Source organism: Watersipora subatra, chromosome 5 (assembly GCF_963576615.1).
Source record: "Watersipora subatra chromosome 5, tzWatSuba1.1, whole genome shotgun sequence".
Classification (NCBI taxonomy): Eukaryota; Metazoa; Bryozoa; class Gymnolaemata; order Cheilostomatida; family Watersiporidae; genus Watersipora; species Watersipora subatra.
In genome coordinates, this window is record NC_088712.1 from 29089821 (window position 1) to 29107908 (window position 18088).

Below are 18088 nucleotides of genomic sequence, written 5' to 3' on the forward strand. Positions count from 1 at the left end.
TGTATTTTAATTGATGTTATATTATGCAACTAGATGTACTAAAATATGTATTATTATATTATGTAACGACATTATGTAGATGTGTAATGTACCTATATGTATGCAAATTTATATTATCATATGTGACTACATGTATTCAAATGTGTATTATTGTATTATGTAGCTGGATGTAATTAAATTTATATCATTAGATTATGCAATTATATGTATTCAAATGTGTATTGTTATATTATTTTGTTTTTCACTGATGTGAAAAACAAACGATAAACGAAATGTATTCAATCTGCTAAGCAGAGGTCTGTGAATTATATTTTCATAAAAGCTCAAGTTCTGTAGAATAGAACATAATTACCTTTTAGGATGAACTGTATGCGTGAATGCTTTCATAGATTTATCAAGGAACAAGGGGCATGGTTAATGACCTCAAAGAGCCGCTCATGGCTAAACCAATAAAATCGAAAGCACCTGAACCTTGTATTTCTCCTAATTTTGTTCTTTTGATGGTGCGGAACTGTTGAAGGTGTCACTATATACTGTACATGCTGACAGAGCTCCAGCAATAAGCCATTTTAAACCTTGATCCTCAAAGTTAACATTTAATACATTTTTTCTCCAAGGGGTTTCCTTTATATTTTCTTGGTACTCCGCCAGTGTAGGTCTTAGATAAAAATCATGGGTCACGTTAACAGCTGATTCTACTGGTTTTCGATATAGCGATACGCATCTCCCAACCAAGAAACCTCAAATAGTGACTTCAGCATTTCAAATACTTTCACTACTCCTTCTTATCCCTTTAAATACAAATAAAGATTTTTACGATAAAATACAGAAATACAGCAATGCAATATTCTGCACCCAACCTATAGCAAAATTACAAGAGGATGTTTGTCTACTTTTGGATTTTTAACATGATTTACATACAGTTATTTCATCACAATAATAAAAAAGACAAGGAAATTTTGTGCAGAATAACAGAATAATTATTATGTAATGCATAATAATAACTTTCTCAAATCGTTTGAAAAACCCATCAACAATAATGTGAAATCTCTCATTTTAGCTGCTCTAAAAAAAGGAAGCAACTGCTGGGTCAGCTTTTTGATAAATATAGCGTAGGCAGCAGCAAAAATACACAGTTGCACGCGTTTAGATGAGCCAGTGTATAACAAAACAAACATAAGGGGTCAACCTGAAAAACATAAACAAACACATAAACTAAGATATCAAAATGGATTACTGCTTGTTACATTCTCTTTAAAGTGGCTTTAAGAGGAGCATTCAGATCTCTTTTGCATCTACAACACTTTTTTTCAAAGTTTTTTAATAAAACCAGAAAACAATACAATGTACAGGTCATCGTCGACTTACAACCTCATCGACTTACCTTTGATCGACATTATGACGACTACGATTTATATTTTTATAACACATACAGTCATGTATTTAACATTTATTCATTCACTATCATCGCGTAGAAAATATATAAGCCATACTTAAGTGCAGTGCTATACAATCATGCTGCATCAAGTATGGTAACTGGGCATGCTGCCGGCATCCACCAAGTCTTGCAGTACTGAGCATGATTAGTTAGTTAGCTTGAACCTGACCAAGATATATAGAAAGGTTAAAAAACAAAACAACTTTAACATGATAGGGTTCAGTACATGTACTTACCATAGGCTAAATGACGGCAAGCCTCGGCTACATTTCCAAAAAGATTTTTGTAAAATCACAATAAAAATATTAACAAATACTATACAGCAAAGCCCAAAGATTGTAAGGTTTTATTCAGTATCATGAACTTAATATACACTGTATATAACATCCTACAGTAATAAATATAACAAAATAATACAATAAAAATACAATTAAAAATATTTGAAGTGGTACAAATAATAGGGTTATATATAAAGTTCAATTTACAATTAGATTGAGTTATGACATGTCAGTACACTATATGAATGTAACGCCATCACAAGTCGATGACGAACGACCTGTATATAATTTGTAAATCATATTTTACAGCACTGAGTATAGAAGCTTTCAGAACAATCTGATCTTTGCTACTTACATTCTTAATTAAAAGATTTCTTATTCAGGTCTCATCTCAGTGATAGCCTCGGCTCCTATACTGACAGTAAACACTGATGAGGGGGAGACAAATACTACAGAAACTGACAACTCTACTATTTCTTCTACTGAGAACCTTAGTCTTGACGATCAAATTGATTTTGTCTGTCAAACATTCAACCTAACTCTGGCAGCGGAATATCTGGAGAGATATGGATACAGCGACAGCGATGTCTGGCGATCACTACCAGATGATGAGCTGGAAGAGGAACTAAGAGAGGCGTTTATACTTTTCCAAGCAAAACAAGAAATAGCGCAGACAGGTGAAGTATCATTGCTGTTGTTAAGCTTGCGTTAGGTCAAGGTCAAAGTTATTATTGGCAAACCAATTGTGTTTTTGTCATGTCTCGGAGATTGTAATATGTATGGAGGCTCATTCAAAAACTGTTTGTCTGTGAAAAATTAGTTGAATAACATTTTGTAGTGGAATTCTAAGGGAAGTACTGTAAAACCTTTATTTGAGCGCCACCTTTATTTGAACGTCATTTCTAATAGAATGCCTTATATAGAAGAAGGATTAAAGAATACAGCGATACCCTTTAATTGATTGTCATTTGTCATCTTCTTGTTTATCTTTACGAACCCATAATAAAAAGTGATCGGTAGAAAAGTGCCTAAAATAGTACTAATAATGACTCCGCTACATCAATAACAATTAGTTTTTGTGTTGTTGCTGAAGTGGTTGCCATAGGTTTAGTGACGGTGTACCTGAGAAGATCGATTTACAATCTTACCTGAAGACTTAAAAAGCAATTTGATCAATGAGTATACTGTTTAAGAACACTGTAGGCTATACTGCTATACGATGTAATAGCAGCCATTGTTATGGCATACCGAAGTCCGTCTTCTAGTACCAAAGCTTCACAGTTTTTTCTTCAAAACTTTAAAAGCGAAACCATCAAAATAATTTATAACTTTATCAAACTAATATTTTTCTACTCAAGGGAGTTCTTTGTTTAACTAAGTCTGATACTTTGGCGTATATAAAAACGGTTTAGCAATCGTTGGCATCGTTGTGCCTGAAGGAGAGTATAACATATAGGCACCATTAGCATCGCTTCGCCAGTAAAAGGGTTACAAAAAATGCAGAGTCACCTCCTATTTAAATGTCACCTCTAATAAAATGCCACTATAGGGAAGGGTTGAAAAATAGAGTGCCATAGCCGTAAAAATAAGGGTTTAACTATACTAAGTGGTTGCTCTGATCAAGGTCATTTACAGAACAAAACAAACAGGGACAGGCAATAAGTAATTTTATGAGTTTTACTTTCTGTAAAGAATTCCTAAAACTATGTCAATAAAATATTCCCTTTTGAAGTCAAGTGATGTAGCTATGATTCCAAAAGTATTTGATATTGATGATAAACACGGTCATAATCTATAACAAATGTAGCTTAAGAGCTCTGGAACCACTAGAAGCTATTGCTTAACTATTATCCTTTTCCAATTCTTCGAATTTTTCATAGAGGTATCGCACCTAATGTGCAAACTTAGGCTAATTTAAACAGGCTAGACACTGCATTACACATGCTGCAAACTTTTCAAGCCAGATGAGTACGGTGCAAGGCAGGGCATAATCCATAGGAGGCTAAAACCTTGAGGCCTTAGCGCTGATGATTTAATCTGGTCATATGATTACATACGGTGGTCAAGTGTCAATATGTTAAGATGTATGATGTCTTTCTGACAATTTAAAACATGAATCATAATCATTTCAAAGAGTAATTGGAAGAAGACTTGGAGGTTGTTTACTGTTGACAAATTTAAATCATCAAAAACAACTTGATTTAACACTTTGGAGGTAGGGCCTGAAGTAATTTGAGGCATTGTTTTTCCACCTAATCCGATGCCCAAATAAACTGTTTTTTTTTGGTTTTTTGTTTTTTTGTTTTTTTTGGGTTTTTTTGTAGTTTCAGTTTACGTAGGATTACAAATTTTTTGTTGCTTCATGTGTAATATGTGCTAAAATATATGTATAATATATTATATAATATACTACCTATAATAATAATATTATTATAGGTAGTATATTAGCGCATATTATGCGCTAATAGCAAAATTAGAAAGTTGCAAATTGATTGAAGAACTAGTTCTTGAGACATTTCCAAAATATTGAAAGCATTTCTTACCGACTGAGAAATGAAAAATGGCTGACAGGACATTAGTTTCTAATAATGCACCGATTGAAGTTCTAATGACCTAATGACATATTGATTGAAGTTCTTAGTAAGCAAAAATATACTAAATTAAAAAACCTCTTTTTCAGCAACAAGAGCTTTACACGAAGAATATCTGTTTCTCTATTTACAACAAACATACACACTCTTATCAGACTCGGTCTACTGCAGTCATTGTTTCCTCAACTACTTCTAGAACATTCTTTCTTTGAAAGAGTATGAAAAATAACTATTCACTTAATTTTACTTTTGCTTTTTTCATTGAGTTCTACAAGCTTGCAATTTTAAAATGATATTCCGATCAAAAGGAATTGTACTATTCTAAGTGCTTCAACAGTTGATTGTTAATATCGTCTAGGATCAGGGGATTCGCTTGTACATACAAGACTACACTTCCAAGTGTTAAAATTCATAGCTGTGATGAATACAATTTTGAATTACCGTTCAAACAATTTTTGCGTATCGAGATGAATGCGCGAGGTTCAGTCATAAGATATCATGAGCATTAACTAGATGAAAGGCGGTAAATGGTGAATGATGAATGGTAGATGGTAGCGCAGTTGGCTATGGACACAAAGAACTCCTATCAAACTTCTGTAATTGGCTGATGCAGTGTTAATCCTTCCATATAGTCTTTAATCCTTCTAATCCTACCTTCTAATCCTGCCTGGCAGCTAGCGGACACTAAGACTCACACTTTTACAGCCATATTTGGCAAGGAAGATTGTGTTCACTAGCTAGAAATGTTAGGAATTTAGAGACGATAAACTAGATCTGTAAAGGTATGGGTTACTCACACGTGATACAACTTTTTCCCTTTAAAAAAACCCGTTGCTGGCATAAAGTGCCAGTGGGTAGAGAGCTGTCATGGTCTAGTGATTAGGGTATTTGCTTATCACCAGCATGTCTGTGGTTAAGGACAGTCGGATCAATGGTGTTATTGGGAAGGGGACTCAACCACAAATACTTTTCTGCTACATCTGCAAAAAAGCTAGGTTCTACCATTTTCTGGCTCATCATAAACCCACCTATACCAACTCGTTTGTGACAGCTTTTCCCAATACTTTGCTTTCATTCTACTGCGTATGACACTTGTTTTCACACCCTCAACTGTTAAAATTCTTATAACAGCTCTTTGCTTTGAGTGAGTGTTTTTTCAGCTTGTCGGCCACCTTGAATATAAATCATATAAAAAGTTTAATTACTAAAGCGTTGAACTTTTGTAATAAATTGTGAGAAAACTGCAATTCATAAAATTCGAGAAAATATTAAATTGTTTTATGAAATATAAAGAAATTATGACAAAATTACTACTACTTGTTGCCTGAGCCTCTTATAATGACTCAATCAGTTTTTATACAGAAATAAGTCAATATACGTATGTTTAAAGAAGAAATCAGAATGTAATATGAAAGTCTCGTGACAGAAACCAAACTTATATGAGCTAATGGCTACAGTTTAAAAAAAATCTTAAAATATAGTTAGAATTCAAAACTTTACAGTAGCAACTCATTTCTATTACACAAACATAAGAAATAATTTAGCTTTTGTTTTTGTTAAAAGTTATGGAAAGCAAACTGCGCTGTTGGGTTTTCAAAAGATAAAAACATCGGAAGCAGCATAAAAGGTCAATTGTCAAGAATAAGGCTGTTATGAAAGGAGATAAATTCCGAATGAGATACGAGCAGTTGAATTGCATTTAACCAACCGTGCAGATTGATTACCAGTTTCGACATCACTGTACTTATAACATCCTCATATCTTATAAGGATTAGCTTGTAGAGTTACATGAAAGTTTTGTACAGCTTGTACAACTTGTACAGCCTGTACAGCTTGTACAACTTGTACAAGTTGTACAACTGATCAAACAATGTTCAACCATCCCTAGCTGACTAGATCAAATCCGCTTAGTCTTGCTGATCAAGTCTCATTGTCTCGGTGACTACACCTTCTTGAGTCATTGAAAAAATTCTTTACATATGGTGCCACAAAAATAAATTAAAAGTTATTGCCATGTGATGTCATAAACGCAAAAACTATCATTTACGCAAAAAAACTTGAAGCTACTAAGTGGAGATATACATCTTATTTCTTGTGACCAAAGTTTAAAAGAATAAGCAATACAATTGTTAAGTGCATCTTTTGGTGAGTATAAAATATAATCATCATACTGTGGATATCTGGTACTTGAGAATTGAAGTAAATCAGTAATATCTGAAGGAGTTAAACATTTCAGTATTTTGAATCCAGCAATGTTAGTAAAATAAATTAATATGTCCAGCGTGTCTTTTGGTGAGTGTTAATCTATATCTATATTCTATATATATTTCTCAAAGTACGTTCGTGTGTATGTCGTATGTCTGTCTGCATTCCGGCTATAGCTATTGTTAGAATAACTGCAGCTGGACAGCAATGCTGACGCAATGTCATGAAGTACTGTCATTAGAAGCCTAGCAGCTTACTGCAATTTTCCATTGACAATGTGCCAGGCTAACAGCTTGAAACTTACAGTTGTTTGACAAAGTTTTAAAACCTTTACAGTTGTTTTCATTTTTCTCTTAATTTATTTAAACTACACAAAACACTTCTCTCATGATATGTAGTTTGAAAGTTAGAATAGTAAATGTTGTTATACAATTAATACAAATGAATTTTCTGTCCAGGTAGCACAGCTAGTCTAACATATTTGTAGCTGATCTACTGTTGTATTTGTAGGAATATTTGATAATGCCACCAAGCATGAGATGTGCATACCAAGATGCGATTTTCCTGACATCGTTACACCTAAATCCTCACGAGTCAAACGGTACAAAATAGGTAAGTAGATCGAACTGTGCTGTTGAGTCTATCAACTAGACTGCCTAGGTAGATCATTGAAAGTTAATGAAACGTGTTACGCGTAAGAGATTTACTCTCCATTACCAAATATGATAAAATCGAAAACGGAAAAGAACCTGCCAAAAAATTCCATGAACATGCCATGATCCAGAACAGATTAACAAGCAGCACGACCTTTTTGAGTTGGTAACTGCGTGAGTTGTTTGGTGCAAATTCCTCCTTAGATAAAATCAGAACTCATAAGATAGGAGATAATTAGACATCGTAACACCTCTAGTATGCCAACTCTAAATCGTTTCTATTGCTTGGTGAAGCTTCATTCGCTGAATTATTGAGTAGCGTATTAGTTCTTGATCCTTCAATACCTGCGATCTAGACGGATCATCATTATCCATCCAAGTACAGACGACTCTCATCTGTTTGAACTAATACAGACTGGGTCATGCGCAAAACATAGACAAAGTCCAGACATTGAAAATTGAGTGCTGTACTGTACGCTAAACAGCCTATAATAGTGTCGCGCACACATACTGCTAGGGTACAATATGGTACAGTATACACAGTATATACAGTATACATAGGTGTACTGAGAGGGTATGGTTGCGTGGTTATACCTGCAATATGGTACAGTATAATATTAATAGCAGTAATAAACAACAAATTACAGTAAACCACTCTGGAGGGAAACTCACACAAGCGTCGTGAGGCCGTATGATGTGATAGCCAACTATTGGTCGAAGTTGTCATTCTTTGGAAAAACAAGGCTGCTTCGAACAATCGTCTAGACTCCAAATGATATCCAGACAATTGAAAGTGCAGTATCTACTCTACCTGTATTTACTCTACCTGTATATACTCCACCTGTATATACTTTACCTGTATCTACTTTACCTGTATCTACTCTACCTGTATCTACTCTACCTGTATCTACTTTACCTGTATCTACTCTACCTGTATCTACTCTACCTGTATCTACTCTACCTGTATCTACTCTACCTGTATATACTCTACCTGTATGTACTCTACCTGTATGTACTCTACCTGTATGTACTCTACCTGTATGTACTCTACCTGTTACTGTACTCTACCTGTATATACTTTATCTGTATATACTTTACCTGTATCTACTTTACCTGTATCTACTTTACCTGTATCTACTTTACCTGTATCTACTCTACCTGTATCTACTCTACCTGTATCTACTCTACCTGTATCTACTCTACCTGTATCTACTCTACCTGTATATACTCTACCTGTATGTACTCTACCTGTATGTACTCTACCTGTTACTGTTCTCTACCTGTATGTGCTCTACCTGTATGTACTCTACCTGTATGTACTCTACCTGTATCTACTAAAGTCTAATTTTTTCTATTTTATCCTACTCTAACAAACCCTAGGCTCTGCTCCATCGTAATACATCTTATCCTTCCTTGTTCTACTCCATTCTTCTCCACTGTAATAACAATCCTTATTGCGCCATTCTATCAATGTTATACTGGTCTATCTTAAACAGCAGGCTGCATTGTACGGTGCTATATAATATTGCAACATTCACTATGCTTTCCTAACACAACTGAATGCAGATGTGCTATAGCATGGCATGAAAGGATGATTTATTCTCGATTATACATATACATGTATATACAAATATATTATAAATAATAAAGTAATATATATAGATATAATATTTTATTTAAGCCTAGTAAGATTTCTCGACTCTGAATTGATAATAGTTACAATATTTGACATAAGAGAATGTTTAATCCTTTACATAACAACACCACACTCAGTCTTTGGTAAGATGTTATCATAACAAGGCTAGAGAGCCACAATAGCTCTTGCTCACAAGGCAAGACAACTTCTCAACACAATGTTACAGCTCGAGGCTAAAGATAACGGCTAAACGCATGCAATGAGGCAATGAGACTACATTTAGGTAATGATGTTTATAATCTGCCAGCTAAGCTGACTTCTCAAGCTGCTGACCTAGGATGGCCACTTGCTCGAAGAGCCTTCTAGGACTGCCTTGTTATAAGATCAAAAGATATACACTTACATGTAGATACACACTTGGCAAAAGCTCTAAGTGGATATCTAAGCACTGGCTAGTCAGGACTTTAAACTACTAGCTGATATCACATGTTATGATGAGTCATCCTTTACTAGCCATTCTAAACAAGTGGACGAAGTTAATTTTAAGAAAAAAAGTGGTACACCACTAATTGCAGATGTTTAAACAGGGATGTCAAGTATCAGAAGTCATACGAAATGGGATTAGTTTCTTGCTATGAAGGGATAATCAAGATTATATGGGATTATCTGAGATAATTCCTTTAGCTCCGTGTATCCATCGACGCAATGATGCTGCAAATTTAGTATTTGTTAGTCTAAGCGCTATAAGATGTAGTAGATTGGGTGGCCAGTCTAACACCCTTCTAATATAACTGTATTATTTAATATTATGACAATTAAGCTGTTCTTCACAATCTCATCAAATAAATAGAATGTTACACATATGATGACAGACCCTCCCACAGGATAACATAACAGATTTATCCTGTATAAAGTATTTCCTTGTAGACTAGTGCAATATACAGATACACAATATATCAACATTTGACACGCTTTCAGCTGATCAGATATTTCAGGGCACAAGGAGAGCGCGATGCAATGTATTCTGTTATAGAATTGTTTATGAAGACGAATAACGGCGTTATATCTAGCTCAAAATGCAATGTATCTCTATAAATTGCCTGAGCTTGTTTGAACATAACTGAGCCTAAAATAAATTGATGAGTTTCCTCGCAGTCTAGTGTGCCGTGAGAGATTGTCATGTGTAATAGATAGCAGTAAAAGTACTCCTAAATGCGGCAAGGTGATGGAGCGGTGCGGATGGTAGTGTACCTGACTACTAGGCGGAATGTAGGAGTTTGAAACTTGACTTACTTAATCTAACTGCGACTTCGGACAGACGGACAGACGAACTGACAGACAGACGGACATGGCTCTTACTATAGTAAAAAATAAAAATTTGAGACAGTGTAGTGTATAACATCAGCTGGGTAATTTGAAACGACTCAACTAGTATGGTTTACTATCGTTACTTTCATAGTAATTGTTAGTCTTTCAAAATTTCAATTATGGCAGCATTCCAACTTATGACTTACCTCATCAATGTAAGTTCATCTCATTTGCAGCTTTAAACAGGTCAAAAATGTAATTATAAATTTTTCAATTAAAAGATTAAGCGGTGAAGAAGTTACCATAGCGATGTCATCTTTTGCAAAGGTTGATCATTTGAGTCAAACTCAACGATGACACCAAATAGTTGGTTTGATCATGAAAATCTTATTTGCGTTTCACTTCTCTAATCTATCGATATATTTATGAAAGTAGGTGTATGCTTACACCTAATTTCAGTATATTTCTACTTTATTTACAGAGTACTTTTTAGCAATAATAAAATACTTCATTTTGTAGATATACATGTATATGCATATATGTATATACGCATAAAGATATACACATATACATAAAACAATTGTTTTTCACCCTGATTTACCCAAGTGGGTGGTAATGTCTGCTAAAGCTCGTGTCTTCTACTAAAGACCTGGGAGTTTGATCACTCACCTTAAAATCTTGTCTGTTCCCAATAACGCTCTTTTCTTACTTGCGTTGACTGTCGCCGGTATTTGGCCCATCCACATTTGATTTGCAGGTGTTATTGTACCTAAAGCACCAATGACTACCGGAACTACAGTTGCTCTTACATGCCAGCACTTTTCTAATCCCCTCCTTGAGATATTTCTCCACCTTTTCCTTTTCTTTGCTGGCTGTGTTGTAGTCGTTTACTGATATATCTATATATTTATATATACGTATGTGTGTATATATACTAGTATATATACCTATATATAAATATGGATACATACATGCATATGGTGTATATATACTGTGCATGTGTATGTATATATATATAAACACACATATATGTACATGTATATATATTTATATATACTGCATATACATATATGTATATATATACATATATAATATATATACTTCATGTGTATGTACATATATGTGTATAAACATATATAATATATACTTCATGTGTATGTACCTATATGTATATATATACAATGAATATTGTTTTTATTTCTAAAATGTACTCTCTACCTAAAGTAGAACTATACTACAATTTATGTCTGTACAACTGCTGTCTGTACAACTGCTGTCTGTACAACTGCTGTCTGTACAACTGTTGTCTGTACAACTGTTGTCTGTACAACTGCTGTCTGTACAACTGCTGTCTGTACAACTGCTGTCTGTACAACTGCTGTCTGTACAACTGCTGTCTGTACAGAAACAATTATAAAGAACAGTTGAATCGCACATAGATGAAGCAAAAGCCGGTCATAGCCTTTGTACCCTTGTATCCACAGGAAAGGAAAGATGGGACTCTGGAGATTTTCCCCTAACTGTAGGATTCAGTGATTACTCAACTAGAATGGGTAGACAAGATCAAGAGAGAGCATTTATGCGAGCAGCAGATGTAAGTAATATTTTAAACATACATGTACTAACATGAAGATTGTGGATACTGGTATATCTTAGATGTGTACAGTCTTACATATATGATGTGTATAGTCTTACATATATATGATGTGTACAGTCTTATGTATATAATGTGTACAGTCTTATATATATAATGTGTACAGTCTTATATGTATGATGTGTACACTCTTATATATATATATATATGATGTGTACAGTCTTATATGTATGATGTGTACAGTCTTATATGTATGATGTGTACACGCTTATATGTATGATGTGTACAGTTTTATACACATAATGTGTACAGTCTTATATGTCAGATGTATACGGTCTTATATGTGGGATGTGTACAGTCTTATATATATATGATGTGTACAATCTTATATGTATGATGTGTTCAGTCTTATATGTATGATGTCTACAGTCTTATATGTATGATGTGTGCAGTCTTATTTGTATGATGTGTGCAGTCTTATTTGTATGATGTGTATAGTCTCATATGCATGATGCGTAAAGTTTTATACATATGATGTATACGGTCTTGTATGCATGATGTGTACAGTCTCATATGCCTGATATATACTGGTCTTATATATATGGTGTGTACAGTCTTCTATGTATGATGTGTACATTCTCATATGTATTATGTGTGCAGTCTTATATGCATGATGTATACAGTCTTATATGTATAATGATGTATACAGTCTCATATGCATGATGTATACAGCCGTATAGTGAGTTATACAGCTTGTGAGTTCGAATACTTCATGACACAATCATTTTACACAACCTCAAAAAGGGGTCTTTGGACTGAAATGACTCTTATAGTAAAATTATAAAGATTTACTATAAAATTCAAAGTGGTCTTTCTATAATAGATTTTTTGTAAAAACTTAGTTTTGTGTTACTTTAAAATAACTTGAATTTTAATGTATTAATATACAATTAGTTTAATTTACACACATATTCTCAAATACAGGTGTTTGTTCAAGGAGAAGACAGTGCTGGCAGCACAAGTGCAATTTTCTTTGCTAATGTCTGCAACTGAATAAAGTACATTTGAGCTGTTTGTTTAGAAACTGATTCAAAATTAATTAAATAGAAAGTTTTGAAACATGTTTCAGCAAAAAATGTCTTCAAGTGTTTTACAAATTAGGTCCTTGGCAGTCTTGAGAACCATGAGATTATCAGGCGTGACTTCAGACAGATGAATGAACACGTCTCTTATTATAGTAAAGACTAACTGAATGCCCGGCGTTGCACGTGTAACAGAATAATTCCCTAATGAATTTGAGTAACTTACCTGGAAAGCTAGATGTTCCCTAAAACCTTTACTAAAGCATTACCCGTGTTTTGGGCCGGCTCAACAATCATTAGGCCCAATGGTCAACATTGCTAGTTATTAACACCAAACAAACGCTTTAAGCAAGGGTATCTTAACCAATGTAATAACTATTTGCCCAATGAATCCGTTGTATTCTATGTAGCTTAATGGTTAATTTTGCCGCCTCTTCTGGAAGTCCCAAGATCAAATCCAGTGCCGTGCAGATTTTTCATTGCTAGATTTTAATATCTATAACTGGACACAGGGCTTAACAAAAAGACAAACACTGAGATTCATATATCTAGATTAACAACGGCAATCTTATTTGTTCCGCGACATTCCCGAAATCTGGTTAATATGTGCTTTACTGGTCATCCAAAACATCATACTGACACACAAAGGACGAGAGTAAAACATTCCTTTCTCATCTCCATTACCTTGTCATAATATCCTTTGCTCACCGATGAGTCATTTTTACATAAATACTTAATCCATAATCCAAAAAAGAAGCTAGAGCACGTCACCAGATTAGGCATGCCATCTAAAGACTGCTAATGGACAGCATGCATCAATCATATCCCCTCAAAGTTTATAATTATCTGCTCTAAATCCAATAATACTGATTACTAAGAATAACACCAATATTACTAGTAATACTGATATTTTTCCATAGAGGTTTGCAAGCTAGATGGTTTTATCCCGCATATGTCTATAGGGTGGCTGCAATATATGATATAGCTTGAGTGGCTCCTGGTAAAAGCTGTGTTGCAATTACTTAACACACTTATTGCAGAGGTATCATTTAAAACTCCCCCTTATGAAGAACTTTACTTAAATCCACTCCTATATAAATTGGCATGCTAATCCACTTCATTTCGTCAAGGCTGTTTTATGTAGCTCTAATACGTACTTCCTAATGCTTCAGAGTACCAGTTTGTGATTCCTCCGCAACCCTTAAGCCATAATCTCTCACCGGAGCCACTACTTTATATTGGTCAAACTGTAATGAGAAAAGTGGAGTGCATAGCCTGTATATACAAATTACTTTGTTAGCCATAATTTTATTTCAAGCAGTAATGTTTTACAAATCATGTCATACAGGAAACATAAAACAAAAAAGGGCGACTGACTGTTAGCCGCTAAAATCAAATAGGTGGTTTGACATGTAGTGTTTAAAATACCTCTCCTTGCTAAGAAAACGAATTTCAAGTGGAAGATTTTTGAAGAAGCTAGCAACAATATTTGCAAGCATTATGTCTAAGCATGAGCTATGGACTTCTGAAAATGAATAATATTGCAAATATTCCAAGAGATCAGTTAGCTTAGAGCCTGGTTTTGGTCAAACCCTTGGGGTTTGGGAGTCAGTCTCAGGGGTTCAAGGAAGGTCTCTCACAGGCACCAGCAGAAGTCACCCTGATTTGCATGGTCATGTCTTTATGAAAAGATGTGTACTTTGTTGTAAGTTTACGCATCGCATTGCTTTTATTCTTTGAACACGGTGATGCTAATACACAATTCATTTTGTGCCCAAGTAGAACATATACCTGGCGTGAATGCAAAGAAAACATATTTTATTTTTCAATAAAGAAGGGTTTGGTGAACGCACAGACATGTATATGAAACTGGTGAGGTTTTGCACCTCCAACAAGGTTGAAAACCACTGTCTTAGCGCGTCAGTTTACCAAAATGAAGGTCACGGGTTCAAATCCCAATGGATGTAGTCTTTTGTCAAGCTCCAAGGTTAACAACCACTGGCTAAGTAACTTCAATAGATGTACTTTATTTGATCTTCAATATCAAAACAAGAATAATATTTGTTAGTAGTAATACTATGTAATGCTATGATTACACATAGCATAAAATTTTAAGAGCTTCTTTGTTTTTCCTTGCAATTCATGCAAAATTACTGGAAAGGAATTATCTCCACTGTGTTTTTATTTTTGTTCTGTTCCAACTGCTATAAGTTTACTTTATGTCCAGCAACAGTAAAGCATAGCCACAAATCCAAGCATAGTTATTGATAATATAATTGGGTTATTCTGCTGACCACCCTTTACTACTTTACAGAGTTGGGCCAGAGTCTCCGGTTTATCATTCAAGAAAGGTCCTGCAAGAGGCTCTAAGATAACTATAGGATTTGCTCACTATGATGGACCATGGGGAGTGTTAGGAAAAGCTTGGTTTCCTAAAACTGGCAGGATTGTGTTTGAAAACAAAGAAAACTGGGAGTCTAAAATCCCCAATCGAGGAGGGGCACAAGGGAGTAAGTTGCTATAGCTTGCATTGTACACAACTTGCATAGTGTGAGGTTAGAAGGATCGCAGAACATGTTTTGTAACCTGCGCCTTGTGTGGCAGATACGTAATCAGCATTGTGTGAAATCGCATAATCCATGATACATGTATGCAATTTTAGTGATGTGAGGCTGGGAAGTCCATGATGCATGTTTGTAATATAGGTATATTGTTGACATTTTCAGAATGTGCTATATTTGCAATAAGTATTAAATACAAGTTAAAGGTGCATTCCAAAATAAGACTTGTCTCCTCTTGACAGACTGACTCTTGTAGGCAAGCAGGACTTCAAAGCACCATACAATGGTACACAGTATTATCAAGCTGTATCTGCTTGTCTACTTTATGTATCTGTCCTGCCTATTTTTACTTGCTTGCTTTGTTTTCCAGTCTAGTCGACAACTGTTAGGAGTGCTTGCATAGCCCTCTTGATCTTTCTCCAACTCCTGAGATTTTGCTAATTATAGTTTCCTTCCTTGTCATGTCCTGTTGATTGTACAGGTTTTTCTCACAAAAGCATGTGATCTATTATCATACTCCCAAGTTTTTTCTGAGAACCTGTTTCTGTTTTTCTGTTTTCTTGTCTTGTCAAAGCTTATTGTGTGCTGTTGTTGCAGAGTTTTACATGAGTAAGTTGTTTTCTATCCTCACCTTGTTTCTTTCTAACCAGCATGGGTTAAAAATGTTTCATTTGAAGAAGTTTTGATTACATGCTTTAGATGATGAACGTAACATACCCTATTGGCAGATTAAGCTAGACTTTAAAATCTATTTTGAGTAATTTAGCACAAAAATTAGAAAAAGACAACTTCTTCGAATGGTATACTTTACTCTAGAAGGTAGAGCAGATAACTTCAAGTTTAAAATAGCAGCAATACATATTAATGCTATAAATTCATTTCCTTTTCTATAATGAAGCTTTAACTTTCTTATGTAAACGCTTGAATAACTAACGCATTTTCAACCTTGAGGTGGTTCGAGCCGTCAGCTGCTGGTGATGCCAGCGTGTAAACGATAATAGCTCATTTGTAAGTTATGAATAAACAGTTTAATAGAATTGTAAGCCTTTTTGCCATACAATAATAATAATACAATAAGCATTAGATGCCTAACAAAATGTACCTAATAAGAAATTAAATAATAATATTTAGTAATATTAAACATTTAATAACATTTAAGAATTATATAAATATTATATATAATGTAATAAATACACAGATTCAGAAATTAAAAAAATTCAAAATTTCTAGCCATAAATAGCAGTTGTGGTGGGTAGGCGACATAGAGTAGCAGTAAATATACCATATACTATCCTTTTCATTGCGTGGTGCGCTTTTGGCAGACTGCAAATGTAACTATTTATGAACAACATTTTATAGCCTTTGGTCAGACACTTAAGTTCAGTATCATTACAGGTTTAGCGTTTTACTCAGTTGCTATGCATGAACTTGGTCACGCTCTGGGTATCTCTCACTCCAACGTTAAGAATGCTATAATGCACCCGCAGTACCAGAGAGATGTAGTTAACCTACAGAATGATGACATTCGAGCTATAACAGCCCTTTATGGATCAGGTGAGCTAAAATAGACTAAGTACTTAACGACTGCATTGAAGGGGTAGGCTCAGCAAGCTACCAAACACTTGATACGTGTTTGATAAAGAACTCGATGAGGATTGAATTGGTATGTTGTGAAAAGACAGCAACATCCGTTCAAGTGTAATGAGATAGTACCACTCTTACCAATTGTGTACACTGTTTAAGTGTAATGAGATGGTACCACTCTTAGCAATTGTGTACACTGTTCAAGTGTAATGAGATGGTACCACTCTTAGCAATTGTGTACACTCTTTAATGGAAATGGAAAAATTAACCCTAATCAGCTCACATCATTGGGAGAATGATTTCCATCTATCTATAGTATTGGCGCTTGCTGCTGTACATGTATTTGAGGAGTTGTCTTCCTACGACATAGTCATGAGACAACTCCAAGCTAAAAAACCATACGATGAACGTATAGTTTAATACACTTACAAAGTGAGAATGATTGAATGTAATTTCAAAGAATATGATTGTAGCTGGTCGTGGAAATAGGAACAACGGTGGTACAAATAACAACAGAAACAACCGCTCCGGCCGGAACAGAAACCGAAACAACAAAGGGAGAAATAACCGTAGGAATTGAACTTGGACAGTAAAGGTATAGAATGAAATAGGTTGATATATTTTTGGTGAAGAGAAGGCAGGGAGCCAAGAAAAACTCAGGGAGGCTCGCGAAATCGTATTGAAACTAGCTATCACAAGTATTAGTCATTTAAATATTTTCTTATAATATGTTTATCTTTAGTCATTTTATATAATTATTATACATTGATAGGCTATAGGTGAGATATAATTTTCTCCATTCGATGTTGGAAGGTTGCAAATAAATTATTTTTGTTCCACCTAGTATCCGCTTTTTCTACCCTTTGTCAGCCGTGTCCACGAGTCCTTAATTGCTCCACATATTCACAACTACATGTATTATGACATATCATTAACTGTTACTTGTATGGAGAGCGTAGAGTGTGCCATAACTTATTTCTGTCTAACATCACTATGGCAAGCTTCACCTTGTACATCATTCGGCGAAGCAAAACCTGTTTTATTAACAAATATATATTTTTTTATCCGATATATGTAACTTGTTACGAAGGACTTACTTGCGCAAAGATAAATAAAGTTTGACCGATATGTTGAAGGCTCTGTTATAACCGTTGCTGG

General features: G+C 34.7%; 1 protein-coding gene across 1 annotated transcript; it reads left to right on the top strand.

Annotated features, from left to right (window-relative positions):
* Positions 1-410: 410 nt before the first annotated feature.
* Positions 411-17999, top strand: LOC137397255 (matrix metalloproteinase-C-like). The gene is made up of 7 exons (XM_068083543.1): positions 411-474; positions 2100-2393; positions 7023-7124; positions 11594-11703; positions 15100-15295; positions 16742-16900; positions 17404-17999. The coding sequence occupies exons 1-7, from the start codon at positions 411-413 to the stop codon at positions 17508-17510; spliced, it is 1032 nt and encodes a 343-aa protein (XP_067939644.1). The 3' UTR covers positions 17511-17999.
* Positions 18000-18088: the final 89 nt, after the last annotated feature.